At 49.6% G+C, this 15,407-nt stretch overlaps 1 protein-coding gene across 1 annotated transcript in view; it reads right to left on the bottom strand.

Annotated features, from left to right (window-relative positions):
- The window catches only part of MAST4 (microtubule associated serine/threonine kinase family member 4), a 594,255-nt gene extending 579,235 nt beyond the window's left edge, over positions 1 to 15,020 (bottom strand). The window contains exon 1 of the mRNA XM_040977340.1: positions 14,652 to 15,020. Within this exon, the coding sequence (XP_040833274.1) occupies positions 14,652 to 15,020 (369 nt within the window). The remainder of the gene's footprint in view (positions 1 to 14,651) is intronic.
- Positions 15,021 to 15,407: the final 387 nt, after the last annotated feature.

Raw genomic sequence — 15,407 nt, 5'->3', positions numbered from 1 at the left:
ACAATAAGCTGCTTGGCACTCCCTGCCAGACAGACAGCCTTCCAGGAATCGCTTCTCTCCCACCAAACCATGCGTTCACTAGACTGTCGGCAAGGCTTTGGTGCAGCAAGTTAACAGTGAGCTTGATTTGGAGTTCAGAACAAATAACGTGGCTGTAGCCACAAATTTCAGAAGTCCAGAGTACATACTGTGGTTATAACAAAAATAACTGGGAGACAGCAACTCTGCAGGAGTACTGGAGCTGCCTGACCCTCAACTGGAACCCCTAGACTGCTCTCCGTGTACTTCTCAAAGCCAGGATGAAGGTTAGGAAGTACTGGGCCAGGAAAGGCGAGAAGGGCAGAGAGCAAGTTCATCTGGGAATTTAGTGTTTGTCTTCTCATTATTTGCCTGGGCTTGGGTACAGCTGAGCTGTAGCCCCTCCTCTGGTTTTCCCCACTCTCGTCATAAGCTCATGCATACAGTCCACTTGGCTGCTTTGCTTATGGCATTGGGAAGCAACTACCCTGTCCCACGCAGCCTCCACCTGCTCCCCCAACAGACATCCACTCACGTGCCGAGGGAAGAAATCACCTCCTGCTTAGAAAACTGGAGGAGACACACAAAGTTAAGACCACATTTAGGAATTCAGAGTTTCTAGAAAGTTCAGTTCCCTCCCCACCCGCACACTGGGAACCAGCTATGCCAACAGGACTGAGGCCTTGGACAAACTTCCTTCCTGAAGTGACTGGCTCTGTACTTGAGACCAGTCAGCCTGCGGCCACTGAGAATGTTCTACCAAATCCCTGAGAGCTCTTGGGAAGCTCCAGCGTGAGCAATCGCCCCAAGTCCCTGCCCTGCTCCTGGTGGGTGTGGCCTAAAGCTTACTTCCCTATGGCTTGAGGAACAACTGCCAGACCTACGCGTGCAGTGTGACCCCTGACATGGCTAGAACGTCAGGGGGAAATACACGTGGAACATGACCTGTGACATGACCAAAGATCAAAAGAGATAGACATGTCATATAGCCAACAACAGTGTCTTTGATGGGTTGGAAGGGGCGTCTGCTGGAAGACGCCCTCCTGCCCTCCCCTTTCTTACACTTTGAGAGCTGTAACCTGTACATAATAAAGCGGACATTCCTTACCAACTTGTCTCTGGTGCTTCCTGTGGCCAAAGAGCACTACTGCCTCACCCTCGGCGACCTCAGGGCCTCCTGGCAGGCCTAAACCCCAAGACTCCAGGGTAGAGGGATGCAATGTCATGGGGACCTGGGGACCTCACCAACTGGGGACCTCCATCGTCATGGTGCCCTGACGTCTGCCAGAGACCCAAAACGTGAGAGTCTCTCCCTTAAGAAGGTTTTCCCAAGTCTACTGTGAAGAGGAGGCAGGAGGAGGAGGAAGGGAGAAAAGACCGAGGCAACAGTGTTTGGAATTTCAACTGGGCCAAAAACATCACTGCTGTAGACCTGCCCAATTTCAAGCACTGAGCAAGGAAAAACATCCCAAAGCAAGGGACGAAGATGCTATCCCAAAGATGGTGTTAAAGGTGAGCTGTTGGGCACACTCTCACCAAGCATTCTTCTTCCTTAAACCTCTAACAAAACAAAAACTCAAAGTTCCTTAAGAAAACAACTCAAAAAAAATATTGATTGTAAACACTGCTTCATTACCCAGGGAAATATAAATCTCAAAAAAAAGATGCAATATTCTTGATTAGAAAGTTATGAAGCCATAAATAAGCCGGTACTAGAGAAAACACAGCCTTCCTGGTAGTACATTTCATACCAGTAATTTTCAATTACCCAGGCACAAAGAGTTACCCATAAACACATCAACAGTAACAGCAAAACCCAACCTGTCAATTGATACTCATTGCAAATATTACTGTGTTCTAAAACATGAATAGAAAACTTCCCTAAGACTACTTCCCGGAAATATGTGTGAGAGGTCAAGTAACTTCCTCTCCTTTCCAAAGGCTAGGGTCTTTAAGGCATGGTGGACAGACAACTAGGCTGATCACTGGCCCGCCTTCCAGGCCCTCAGCTGTTGCCCATGCTGGGAGTGTGCTGTGCACCTTTTCCCATCCATCTACAGGTGCCTTTAGGTCCTGACCAGGCCATGTACTTCTTTTTGCATCCCCCTTCCCACCTCACCCACCAACACCTACAGCCTTTTCCCAGCAGCAAGGTTCAAGAAATAGCTCCCAACTGGATAAAGAAAAATGACAAGAGTTTTCACACCAGCAGAGCAGGAAGGGTTAGCAGCAGCCAAGTGGGGGTGGAAGGTAGCCCCACACCTCACCTCCAAAAAGGGCTCTTATCAAGCACCTGCTGTGTGAAGTGGGAGGGAAAGGCAATGATCCTACCTCTCGCACCCTTGCCTGCCTGCTCTCCAAACACTCCAGCAGCAAGGATGGCCTGTAAAAAGCAAACCTAGACCCCAGAGAAGCTGCCCTGACAGCTCTGAGATTCCCATGCCAGACAGGTCCAGGTCACAAGGAACTGAAATCAATCAACTCCGAAGCAAGCAGCTGTTTTAACCACATCAAGCCCAAAGCTACCCCTCAAAATTCAAATGATTCTGATCGCCCTGGGCTGAAAGAGAATGCTTGAAAAACAGTTATTCATTTTACAAGTTTAGAAACAAAACTTTAGGCCCAATACAATGGGCTAATCCTACCCTTAAGCACCGGAATATCACCCGGGCGCCAGTGCGTGTCCTGGCTAGCTGCTCCACTTTCCATCCAGGAACCTGCATGTGGCCCAGGGAAGACAGTAGAGGATGGCCCAGTGCAAGGGGGCTTGTGGCTCCTGGCTTCAGATTGGCTCAGTTCTAGCCATTGTGGCCATTTGAGGAGTGAACCAGTACAGGGAAGATCTTTGTCTCCCCTTCTCTCTGTGAATCTGCCTTTGCAATCAAATTATATATACATATCTTTAAAAAGTTTCAATAATCATGCTTCAAGTTCTACAAAACCACCTTATGTAAATTTTAAAAACAGAAAAAACCCTACACTTCTGTAAAAATTTTATCATATACTCTGCCACTTCTTCTCCAAGCCCACAGAGAAAAGCAGCAGTAATTAAATTTTCATCTGTAAATGTCCTTAAGTGTCAAAATAAATTTCTAACAACTGCAGGTAACGGTGTCTTAATTCAAAACAGGGCCCATGTGATTACAGGCTTTTCGCAAGTACAAAGAGCACCCCTGACGCGTCTCGGCAGGGCTCACAGTTACCATTAGGAGAGCACTTGATAAACCTGTATTTACCACAGAGGAAGAGCTGTGTTCGCCTTCCCTTTAATTACCACGCAAGAGCTCCAAAGGGATGCTGGGAAAGGCTCTACAGGAAGTTGGGCTCTGTGCTAGAACCTGGCTAGAGGCAATTTTGATGGGGCCTTTGCCATCTTTTTACAAGAACAAATTGCACTAATTCCACAACTCTGCCTTAACCCTCCTCCCACAAGCGCAGCAGACGTGGCGAAAGAAGGGAGAGAGAAACCAGCAGCAGAAACCCAAGGAACAAAACCAGCCTCTGTCCGGGAATGATGCACCCACCCTCTCACCAACTCCTAGGAATACACAACTGTAAGGTCTCTGGTGGAACGAGACCACATGGCAATGATCCTCGTAGCAGGAACACGTAGCAGGCTTCGTCTACAGAAACAGCAGATGCCACGATCAGAGACTGAGAAGCAGGGGACACGTGACGGCTGGTGGTGAGGAATCAGGCCATTTGTCACGTAAAGACATCTTATATACACAGGATATGCCTTGGACAGAACCCTGTTATTTTCCAACAATAGCACTCAGGGTTCTTGGAAAACAGTGCTGTGGGACTTGCTGGGAGCAACTACCTGATCCCTTAAGTTCTGACCCTTTACTGTCCTCCCTCCCACTACAAGTGGGCTGAAAATGGCAGGAGGCATTTGGCTTTGGGTTAAAATAATTCATGAGAGAGTTATGGTTATCGTATGAGGGTGCCCAAAAAACAAACAAAAAGTCTTTGCCACATCTCCAGGAGGGTCCCCTTGACTGCCACCTGGCTGGGACTGCAGGCCGACTCTGAGTTCCTCCTCCTCCAGCCCCGGTGTTCCCTAACCCAGAACCCCTGGGCAGGAAGGGCCTGCTCTCCAAATGGACAGCTGACAGCTGAGGACTAGGGGTGCCATGTTTATCCAGCCCCAGATGCTGGAGAACAGGGGGTGGCAGCCTTTTTTCTGTCCACTTTTAAACTTAGAAAGAGTCAAAAGATCTACTTTCAATAACAGCACACACAATCTGATGCCCACTTCCCACCTCTTCTCACTCTCTCATATCTTCAAGAGTTTTTGAAGATGATTGATGCCCACTGTGAGGCCCCAAAGCACAAGAGGCCCGATCGTTTTAAAAAAAAAAAAAATTAGCTTGTTCAGCACAGAATAATAAGGCTGGAAAATGCACAGTGATGTTACGGAGGGGAAAAAAAAGGTAAGGCATAGGTGGGAACAAAGAAAAGCTTTCCAATTAATCATGAATGAATCATAAAATCCAGGAACCGAGCAAGGGTTTTTTCTCCTCCAAGCATCCTATTAAGCTAAGGTTTTACTACAGTCTCCTAGACCAGTTTGTCATTCTTTTTTCCTCGTGTATGTTAAAATTTCAACAACCAATCTACAGACAGGAAGGAGAAAAAACAAACAAATAAAAAAAAATTTCGAACCAAGGCATGACAGTCTCATACACACAAGGCGATGACTCACAAATCATTTTAAAGGAATACAAAACAGTATGATTTTACCAGGCTACAAAACTGTCACGTTGTTCCTCCACTGGAGTTAACTTTGCAACAGATCTCATTTTGTAATGTTTAAACTTGTAGCCTCAGGCTGTTCCCACACGTGAGCTGGGCTTTCACCAGGCGGAAATGTTTTCAATTTCAAAGTGGAAATCTTAAACACAAAAACGATACTGATGTGTTTTTTATGAAGAAAATCCAAAACAGTTCCAAGCCTTCATAACCATTTCTCTGTGTCTTCCTGAGGATCCGCATCCCGGCTGGGCCGCACCCATCCCAGCCGGGATACACCCATCCCCCCCAGCCAGGCTACACCCATCCCAGCCGAGCTACACCCATCCCAGCTGGGCTACACCCATCCCAGCCTTCAAGGTTCTACAGGTGTTAAGTTCACCCTCCTAGGCCGCAATGAACCAGAGTTACAGGGCCAAGGCTCGCAAAACAAACAGCTAAGAACTTCCAAGGAAACCAAGCAGGATACTAAATAAAGTTGCCCAAGGTAGTATTTTGAGCAGTAGAATAATATTTCAAAGTATCAAAATGTAGAGCAAAAGGAGTACAGTCTTTTCATTAGCTCCGAGCAGCATTCCTCTCACACAGTCCAGTTTGAAAGCTAGGGCTGTGCTTCTGCTTACCATGCTGATGAAAGCCGCAAGGGCACATGCCTGGGGCTTCCTGGTCCGTAGTCTACTCATGGGGATCGGCTCAAATTCTCCGGCTACCAGTAGGGTCGCTCAGGGGGTCCTTTGTCAAGCCCGAAGCCGGCGGCCTCCTGCTTCTCCTCCGCCCCTGCCTCCAGGATAAGCCCAGCTGCTCTGTTAAAAGCAGAAGCCTGGGGAGCAGGTCAGATTCCTTCAATTCAGCCATTATAGGTGAATAGCTTTTGGTGCGGGCACTAGGGGTGTGAGCCTGTGCCTTGGTGCGGGCGCTAGGGGTGTGAGCCTGTGCCTCGTGCGTGGCCAGACAAGCTCCTCTGGAGCCACTTTACTTATCAGGGGCCTGTTTGTGAAATTCACCAGCCACCTTCCGAACTAACTGGATTTCATCACAATCGCATTCCATTTTGATACCTCGATGTCGTGGAATGGGCGAGGACTGCATAGGCACCTGTTTTCAGTTTGTGATTAGGGAGGAAATAAATCTGAGTTGATAGTGCACGGTGACCTAAGAGTTTAGCCTTCACTTCTTACCCCTGGTGAACTTGATTTCCCCACCACTGAGGTCCCTCCCACATCGCAGAAGGTCCATCCAATTCTGTATAAAGAAATGTCCAAAAAGTTAAATGTGGAAGTCCACAAGTGTGAGATCTGATAGGTGTCAAAAAAAAAAGGCACAGGTAGGAGGAAAATAGAGACTTCGTTACATGGCTAATTTAAACAAAAAATGTTGCTGGCAGGATTCTAAGGAAAAGGCAAAAGACTACAAGCTACATGTAATATAAGTTTGTTTACTGATACTCATCTACCCACACTGAATTGGAGGTACCCGTGAGTTTGCTTTCTATGGAAAACACTTCTAAAATCAAAAAGGTTAAAATTAAATTTTCATTTTCCAGGTGACAGCCTATGAGACTAGTTTACAAAAAGAGGCCTGCTTTGCCAGTATCTTCACCTTCCCTGACACATATCCCCAAGCCCCCAGCTTCACTGCAGCACACCAGGGCTGAAAGGTTTAGTGGAGCTAAGCATCATGATCAGAAGTATACGGACCGTGTCTGAGAGAACTGATGGGCTGGCACTACAATACGGGTCTAAGCTGCGAATTTATAACCGTCTCACGGACAGGTGTCCAGCTGTGCATTCAAATCATTAAACGCACGCAAGACGGTCTTCACTAAGGAGAGATGGAGAAGTTGCAAGTCGCAGGAGTCCTTCCCATTTACACGCCACGGAGTGTAGGGGGCTTCCTGACAACCACAGTCCGACTCCACATCCGGGTCTGAGTGCTTGGTTTTGTCGGCTAATGCTGAGAGCACAGGTCCTTCCTAAGCTGGACTACCAGGGAAACGATTCCTGAACCAGGGGACAGCGCCCAGCCAGAGCAAAGAGAGAACAGATGAGAACACAGCCGTTGGGGGAGAAACAGCCTTCTGTCGCATCTTGTATTTTATGTCATGTTTTAACCTACAATCACATTACCAGATAGGAAATCACAGACAAAACATTGGACACATAAAAGGCAACACGAATCTTTGAGCTAAAGGAGGCCGAGTTGAGTCAAGGTCACCCTGAGCACAGGACGCAGCCAGGTCCCTCCGAATTTGCAGCTGCTGCACTGGCATTAGTGCTTTATCCAAAAGGCTCCTGGAGATCTTCCACGTTTGCTAAAAAAAAAACTGAAATGTTTATTATGGTCCCAGAGAGAACTTTGGTTGAGTACCTGGCACACACGAGCTTTACATTTTGGAGTCTCATCAAATTCCCACAGATCGCTCCTCTGAGATGATCAAATGGCTCCATGCCCACCTGCCTTCCCACCCCCCATGTATATAGGAAGCCTGACTTCTCCCTACCCCATTCTCGGGCCCCAAGCCATCACTGAGGAAAGCGAAGTAAGGGGTCATCCCACTGGCCTCCCCATCTGGTTGACCCGGCCCCTTCTGACTAACTCCCCACGTGCAGCCTGTTCAGACATTAGCTAGTAACTATCAGAAGTAGCAGGCTCCATGCGCACAAGGGAGATGGTGTTTTAATGGTAAGGCCAAGGAACCATATGCCCCAAGTTTTGTTGTTAGCACCTCACATGAAATGCTCTGTCCATGAAACTAAGTGCCATCTATGCTACAGACCTATCTACTCATGAGCCAAAAGCCCACCAGGACGTGGTGCTAGCAGTATCATCCTGGAAGGGAGAGAGATTTCCAGGCCTCTGTTTACTCCGGAGAAGTGACAGCACTGGCCCTCTGCATTCCTGAGCTTTCCCAAACTCAGAACTTACTCTATCTGCCACGAATTCTACATCATATATCTCGTTCATTCTCCTAACTGCCTCCTGTACTGTCAGCATGCCTGTGTTCAGATGAGCAAAGAGCAGCAACCCAGGCAAAGCCCTACAACCTATAGGAGGCTGAACAAGACCATGAGTCTGCAGCCTCAGGCACGACAGTCCCTGAAACACGGGCTGCTGGCTCAGAGGGGACACAGGAAAAGAACCCAGGTCCTGTACAGACAAATACCACAGAATTATCAGAAACGACAAAGGTGGCTTTCCTCTAACAAGGATCACCATTCCCTCAAAGCTGTCTGCATCGACACACTTCTGTCAGCTTCCCCAGTGCAGGCCACGTGGTTATGAATCGTCTCGTTATGGGTTACATTCCACAGGCATCTGTTTATTAATCGGGTCTGCTACTCCTCATGGGGTCCATGTGAAACACCAACCCGGACAAGCCTGAGTGGGTATCCATCATCACAGGCTCTAAAAGGCCAAACAGAATTCCCTGGAATTCCCTCGAAAGCCTCACACCAGAGCTGGGTAGGGTAAAAGCTGACCCGGTCTTCTCCAGGAAGATCCAGGTGAGAAGGCCAGCCAGCAGGTCTCAGGGTCAAGGCTCAAACAGCACACCTGCTGCCAGCAGGAGCTACATCTCACAGCAGACAGGCTGGAGCTCCCACCTCCCAGGGAGCAATGCACATTACAAGGCCTTTTATCACTCAAGACATTCACATTCATGAAGTTGTTCTTCACTGAGAAAACTTTAGACCTCAGATAAAACTGCAGCAATTGGCCCCTAAGATGCCCTTTTGGACCAGTGTTCATTCTTTCCTTCACTTGAGGAGGACTTCCAAAAGTCCATGGCAGACCGGAACTAAAAGGTAACACATATTTTTCATGAGCACATTGCTGGTCCCTGGCATTTGATTTGTATTTACCTGCAGTCCCTGAACCACAGGAGCCCAAGTCTGTCTCCTGGACGCCATGTGTCAAGATGCTGCCTTCTCAGGTTGCCCACCCCAACTCGCGGGCATCCTCACAGGCCACACCAGCAGTTCCCAACCAGTTTGCATGCCATGTGAACCTCTCACCCCAGCACATCCTGGCTTCCAACCTGCCAGTGCCCTTCTGGAAAAGTCTAAGCAGCACTGCAGAATCTTAGCACATCCTCTCTGCCAAACATCATCCAGTGTGCTGGGCTCCTTTCCTCCCTGTCAGGGAGCCTGGGGTCCCTCCTGGAGCCACCATCTCAGAATGCTCGCTCTTGCTCAGGCCTTGTCCATCTCCTGCTCCAACATCTCTTCCTGAGTCAGGCAGTCACCCACGACCAATGAGGTACATACGTGGTCACACACATATACCCTCCCAGGCTCTCTGCCCACCTGCCACCACTGACACCAGGGAATTCAGCAACCAGCCCCCCGTGTAGAGGAGACACTCACGGAGGCCAGTGTCATCGCTGGGCCTCCCACGGAGTTGGACTCAGCACACACTGGCTGACTCTCTCAGCTCACGGCTCTCACTGCAGCAATGAGCCCAAAAGTGGACTAAATAATAAATAGGCTAAGATTTATGCACTACTCTTTTCAAGTTATGTAGTTGCTGTGATTAATAAAATATTAACCTGGTGGAAACCCTTGTTAAATTCATGGTTGCTTTTTGTTATTTATTCTCTTAAGCAACCAACAGTAGAAATTCTTCCACTGCATTTCTGCCATATGGGGAACACCCACCCACACACACAATGACACCAGAAGCAGTCCTCAGAGCATCTCAGCTTAACTCCCAGCTCTAGTTCCTAGTTCCAGCTTCCTGCCAATGCATCCCTGGAAGGTACAGATGATGGCTCCCTGCCACCCACAGGGGAGATCTGTATTATGCTCAGTCCATCTCTGGCCATTGCGGACATTTGCTAAGTGAACCAGCAAGTGGGATGGCTCACTTGGGCAGGGCTGTGTGTGTGTACACCCCTCTCAAAATATAAGAAAAAGAAAAAAAGACCAGCTGTCCTCAGATTCATGATCCAGTTAGTACAATTCAAAGCTACCCCATAAATGTGCTTTTATGAATATGAGAAACTGTTTGTCAACTTATGCCAGTAAGCCTCTTAGTGTAGCAAAGCACAAAAGGGTTGTGTATATTGGATTGGAAAGCCTTTTCATTCTTTTCCACCTTTCTATTCCTGAAAGTCTCTACAATGAAAAGCAGTTAGCAAGTTTAACACACGAGTCCTTGCCAAATCATTCAGAGTGGATTCTCAGGGAACCAGCTTTGTTTACAATTTGCCTGGGGAAAAAATTGGTTCATAATGGTTTTTGCTGTGAGCAGGTCTTTTCACACTGTGAGTTCTCGAGGTCTAAGCAGCATAATTCACAACGATGTCAATGAATCCGCAGGTAGGCACCCTTTGGTCCAATGCATAACTCTTTACAGATAGTTTCCCCTTCCATTCACTATTTATACATGGGGGCACCCTACATGTAAGGCACATGCAGTAAAAATCCATGCCTTCCACAAATGTACTGACCAGCAATCACTAAACAGCACTCAAGCATTGCATTAGAGTCATCACAAGGTGTTCTGGGCAGACAGGAAAAAGGTCTAAAGGCAAGTCTCAGAAACGATGTAGGTGGCAGGTCAGGGAAGAGGGGTGAAAGCTGGCATTGTGACATGGCAGGCCCAACTGCAAGGCCAGGTGAGCACCAGTTCCAGCCCTGGCTACTTCACTTCCAATGCAGCTCCCTGCTAATGCACCAGGGAAGGCAGGATCAGATGGTCCAAGTGCCTGCGCCTCTGCTGTCCTCATGCGAGATCATGATGGAGCTGAAGGCTCCTGGCTCTGCCAGGCCGGCCCCAGCCACTGTAGCCTTTTGGGAAGTAAACCAGTAGATCACAATCTCAATCTATCTCTCTCTATCTCTCTCTGTTAATCTGCCTGTCAAACTTTAAAGTAATCTTTAAACACATTTTAGGGGTCACCTCTACGGTGTAACAGGTGGTCGCCATCTGCTAGGCAGGCATTCTGTATGGGTGCCAGTTCTAGTCCTGGCTGCTCCACTGCTGATCCAGCTCCCTGCTAATGTGCCTGGGAAAGCAGTGTTTGGGCCCCTGCACCTATATGACTGACCCAGATGAAGTCCTGGCTTTCATTAGGCCCAGCACTGGCTGTTGCAGTCATTTGGGAAGTGAATCAACAGATGGAAGAGCCTATCTTTCATACTCACTCTGACTTTCAAATAAACAAATCTTCAAAAGAAAATGTCTCAATGGTATTTACTACTAAAGTGCAATGTGAGTCCCCTCACCCCAGCATCCCCAAATCCACAGGCTACAGAAAGAAGGCAGACACAGCTTTTTAAAACAAAAAGTCATGGGCTGTGGCTCAACAGGCTCATCCTCCACCTGCTAGTCCTGGCATCCCATACGGGCACCAGTTTATGTCCCAGCTGCTCCATTTCCCCTTTAGCTCCTCTTATGGCCTAGGAAGGCAGCAGAGGATAACCCTGCACCCACTTGAGAGACTTGGAAGAAAGTCCTGGCTCCTAGCTACAGATCAGCTCATTTCTGGCCAGTGTGGCATTTGGGGAGTGAACCAGCAGCTGAAACATTTTTTCTGCCTCTCCTTCTCTGTATCTCTTTCAAGTAAAAATAAATACATCCTAAAAATTTTTTGAAACGCAAAAATCACGCACACTGAGTCAGAAGTACGAGGTGACTACACCGACTTACACGAATGAGACGTGGCAATTTTATACAATTCCTGGAAGTGAGATAAAATATTACATGGATCAAATGCTGCTGACATTATGAGAAACACCCAAAACCACTTCACCCAGGCTGTCCAAAAATTAGCACTAGAAACTGGAATTGTGCTTTTTAAAAGTTAATACAACAGGTTGCACTAAACAAACAAAACGAAACAAAACAAAACAAAAAAAAACCTTGGAAAATGATGAATCTCCCAAGCTAGACATAATAATTTCAAAATCTAAATGAGCTTCTTTCCACTTTCTGAGCCACACTTAAGCCTCTTACTGCTCTACACGCAGTGTCCACTAACAAAGCCACAACCTGAGGCAGATAAAAGATGTTTTCCAGTTTATGTGAGGAAAATGGGAACTATATGGGCACTTTAAATTTGGGGGTTTTTGGGGACATGGAATTAAAAGATAGGTTTGTTTTAGTGCAAAGAAATGAGAACTCCTTACAGCATTTTGTAATATACTTTTGCATGAACTTTCTGAAGTATCCTCAAAAAACAACCACAGATCCTTGAAAAGTAACTAAGGAAGTATGCATCTCACATGGCTTATCACGCTAATGCCCCATCCACGGTACAGGGGCCCATGAGGGCTCTGGTTTTGCGTCGTGGTTGCTCCACTTCTGATCCAGCTCCCTCCCTGCATATAGCCTGGGAAAACAGCAGAGGATGTTCTGGGCCCCTACACCTCCGTGGACAACTGGAAAAAGGCTCGTGGCTTTGGATCAACTCAACTGTGGCTGTGACAGCCATTTGGGAAGTGAGCCAGCAGGTGAAAGGGCTCTGTCTTTCCTTCTCTCTTTAACTCTTTCAAATAAAAATACTTTTTTAAAGAAAGAAAGAGGACAACCCAACCTTGCATTTCCACTGCACAAAGTTTTGTCACAAATGAACATAAAAGTTGACAACTACTAATAAATACGTCTGACTTGCTATTAATATAACTAATATTTGCTTGGCACTCAATGTCTATGCTATTGCTCTCACTCCCACTTAAGAGATGAAAAAACTGAGGCTTATAGAAATACAACGGTCCTTGATCACACAACTACTCAAGGTGGTAGAAGTAGGAAGGAATACAAGGAGCTCCCAATGAGCTGACACCTGGCATCCCTGAGCCCTCAGGGTGGTATTTATACCTGGGCAAACTTTGTGAGAGAAGCCAGAAGCTTTCCTAAGATTCCTCAAAGGTTCACCATCCCTTGCCAGGTTAAGATCCTATCATCACCAATCTAAGAACCACAAAACGCACCCCGTCCTTCAGCCCCTCTCGCAAAGCCATCACTTCTCTATGGCGGAAAGCAGAGAAGCCTACCTGGTTTTAGCTCAAAAATTCTGAGACAAGTCCAAATCTCATTCCTGGCCACTTTCCAAGCATCTGCCGCCACAGGTTAAGATACACAATAAATTGTGGTGCTGTATCCATTTACATCCAATTCTGGGATTTCACAAGTAGTGACCAATGTTATTTAGCCATTCCACTTTCAAAATGTGTTTCAATCAGCCACTCCTCACCATACTGCCTCTGAAATAAGCTATCATTATATCCACTTCGCAGACAGTAAAGCACCATCACCCTGAGGCCAGGCAGCAAATGAGCTACAGAATTGGGATAAAAAGTGAGCCACTCATAACTCCCTCCCCGCCATCTGCAAACCCGGGCCGTTGTTTTCCTATAGAACACATTCCTGGCTAATCAGAAAACACAGGGCTGTTAGCGACAACATAGTGTTAGGGTCTGGCAGTAAACCATTGTGTACACCCCAGCTTCCCAGCGGCAATATGCTCATCTCTGAGAGTTGAAGCACAAACGACAAGGTGAGCACCTGGCATGCTTACAGGGACAGGCAAGGAACACGGGGAATGGTCCAGGGTTTGATCAACTGTGCCAGGACCTGGGTCCAGGAGGGTGTGGCACTCACCGAATTCCTGGAGTCCTGCCCCTGCAATCAAGCTGGAACTTGAGAGCCGTCCCAAATTCCTGATAATGAACAGAACCATCCCTGTGAAAAGGAACTTGACCTCCAAGGCCTCAGGAAAGGAAAATAACACCCCTACTGTCCCAAGGTCTCCTAACCTCTAAGCAGAGACAGTTACAGAAAGCAGGTCAGTAGCCACCTGTTCTGAATCCCTACACCCGGAGCAATGGGTCACTGACCAGCCTGGGTTTATTCCATTTCTGCTTGACCAGGATCTGCCTTCTCTTCCCTTACCCCAAATCCAGTCTTAGCTTCCAGTCTGGGGACCCAGGAAGCTACTGCCAGGGCTCTGACCTCAGTTCGCTCCCTCTAAAGACAAAGGCAATTATTTACTAAAGCTGACCCCATCAACGATAAGGAAAATCCCACTCTGCCGCTGAGGAATAAATTTCACAAGAAGGCCAGGTTAGGCTGATGTTTTATTTATGACCCTGCCCGGTCCAATGACTGAAAACAACAGAGCAATCTTCCAGGCACGAAGAACTTGGGATTCCTTTAACTGTCTTCCAAAAGCAAATAAAAGCCACTGGTTGCGGCCGGGAGAATACCAAAGTCACAGGCTCAGCGCATTATGAAGAGACACACACACGTTCTGGACACACACCCTCCCAGGAAACAGGGAGATGCGGTCCTCCTGAAACAGGTGAGCCATCCCAGGTTGGTTCCCTGGGCAGCGCGCTCACACCAATGTCCTGAAAACTACTCCGATGGAGCTCAGCTCCCTGCCCACCCAGCGCCGGGGCTCCTGGCTACAGGAGGATGAGTGCTGGCTTTGGGGACCCAGACGCGGGCTCTGTCCCAGGGAGCCGTGCTATTGAAACCCCGCGGGACCGTTCGGAGAGCACAGCTCCCGCCTCCACGCACCGCCCCCGCTCGCTAACCACCGTGTCCCCGGCCCACGCATGCCGCGGGTGAGCAACGCCCACTTTAGAGAAGCACGTCTGCCGCGCGAACACGCCCGGCGTCCAGATCGCGCCCTTCTCGGCCACCCGAGCGCAGAACCCCCCCATCCAGCGCTTGGCCGCTCTGACACTTTAATAAGCACACGTCCGCAGGCAGCACATGGACGCACACCCCCGCATATAGCCATTCAGGCCCCGCGGGAATCCACGACCCACAGTAGCCTCCGACCCGTCACAGCCCGGCACGAAGCACAGCGCCCAGGGTCCCTCCCCGTCTATGTGCCCCGGTACGCCGCCTCCCAACGCCCGGCCCACCTCCTCATCCTGCTCCTCTTGGGACGCGCTGCTGCCCCGGGGCGCAGGCGGCGCGGCTCCTCCAGGGACCGGTGGCCGGGCAGGGACTCCGCGGTCCAGCAGCGTGCGCACCGGAGCCCACGAGGCGGGCGGCCGGGTGCCCAGGGAGCCTCCCGGCGGCGGCGGCGGTGGCGGTGGCGGCGGCCTGCGGGAGAAGCCGCCGGGCTCCCCTTCTTCCGACAGAGTTTCTGAGCCTGAGGAAGATTCGGCGGAGGAAGCGCCGGGCGAGGACTCGGCGGCACTGGCCGCCGTCGGCGCGGCACTCCGGCTTCTGTGGCCGCTGCAGCCGCTGGGCACGGGCTCCGGCGCCTCCGAAACTTTCTCCCCCATGTCCCCCTCGTGCCCAAAGTGCTGCCCGCGGGCCGGTGAGGCGCGGCGTGCACTCGGCGCCTCCGGGGGGGAAAGCCGCGGGGCTGCCCGGCTCTGTGGCTCCGGCTCTCTGGCGCTGCCGCTTTGCGGGCTGAGGGGAGCCCCCCGGCAAGCTACTACATGACGGCAGCGGGGCCCCAGGAGCCCACCGCCAAGTTAGACGGCGCTCGGGCCCGAGGGGTCGTCAGGGGCTCCCGCGCGCAGGGACATGCCCGCTTCGGACCGCGAGCGGCGCGCCACGGTGTTGTCGCGCTGCGCCCGAGCCGCCGGGACTGCGGGCTTCTCCGACAAAACCTGCCTCCCGGGCCGGAGCGGAGGAGACGGGCAGCCCGGGGAGCCAATGGCAGG

The sequence above is a fragment of the Ochotona curzoniae genome, unplaced genomic scaffold (genome assembly GCF_017591425.1).
Source record: "Ochotona curzoniae isolate NIBS_2020 unplaced genomic scaffold, NIBS_Ocur_1.0 contig_2754, whole genome shotgun sequence".
Lineage (NCBI taxonomy): Eukaryota > Metazoa > Chordata > Mammalia > Lagomorpha > Ochotonidae > Ochotona > Ochotona curzoniae.
The sequence above is the reverse complement of the archived record's forward strand: the minus strand, read 5'-3'. Positions and strand labels throughout refer to the sequence as shown.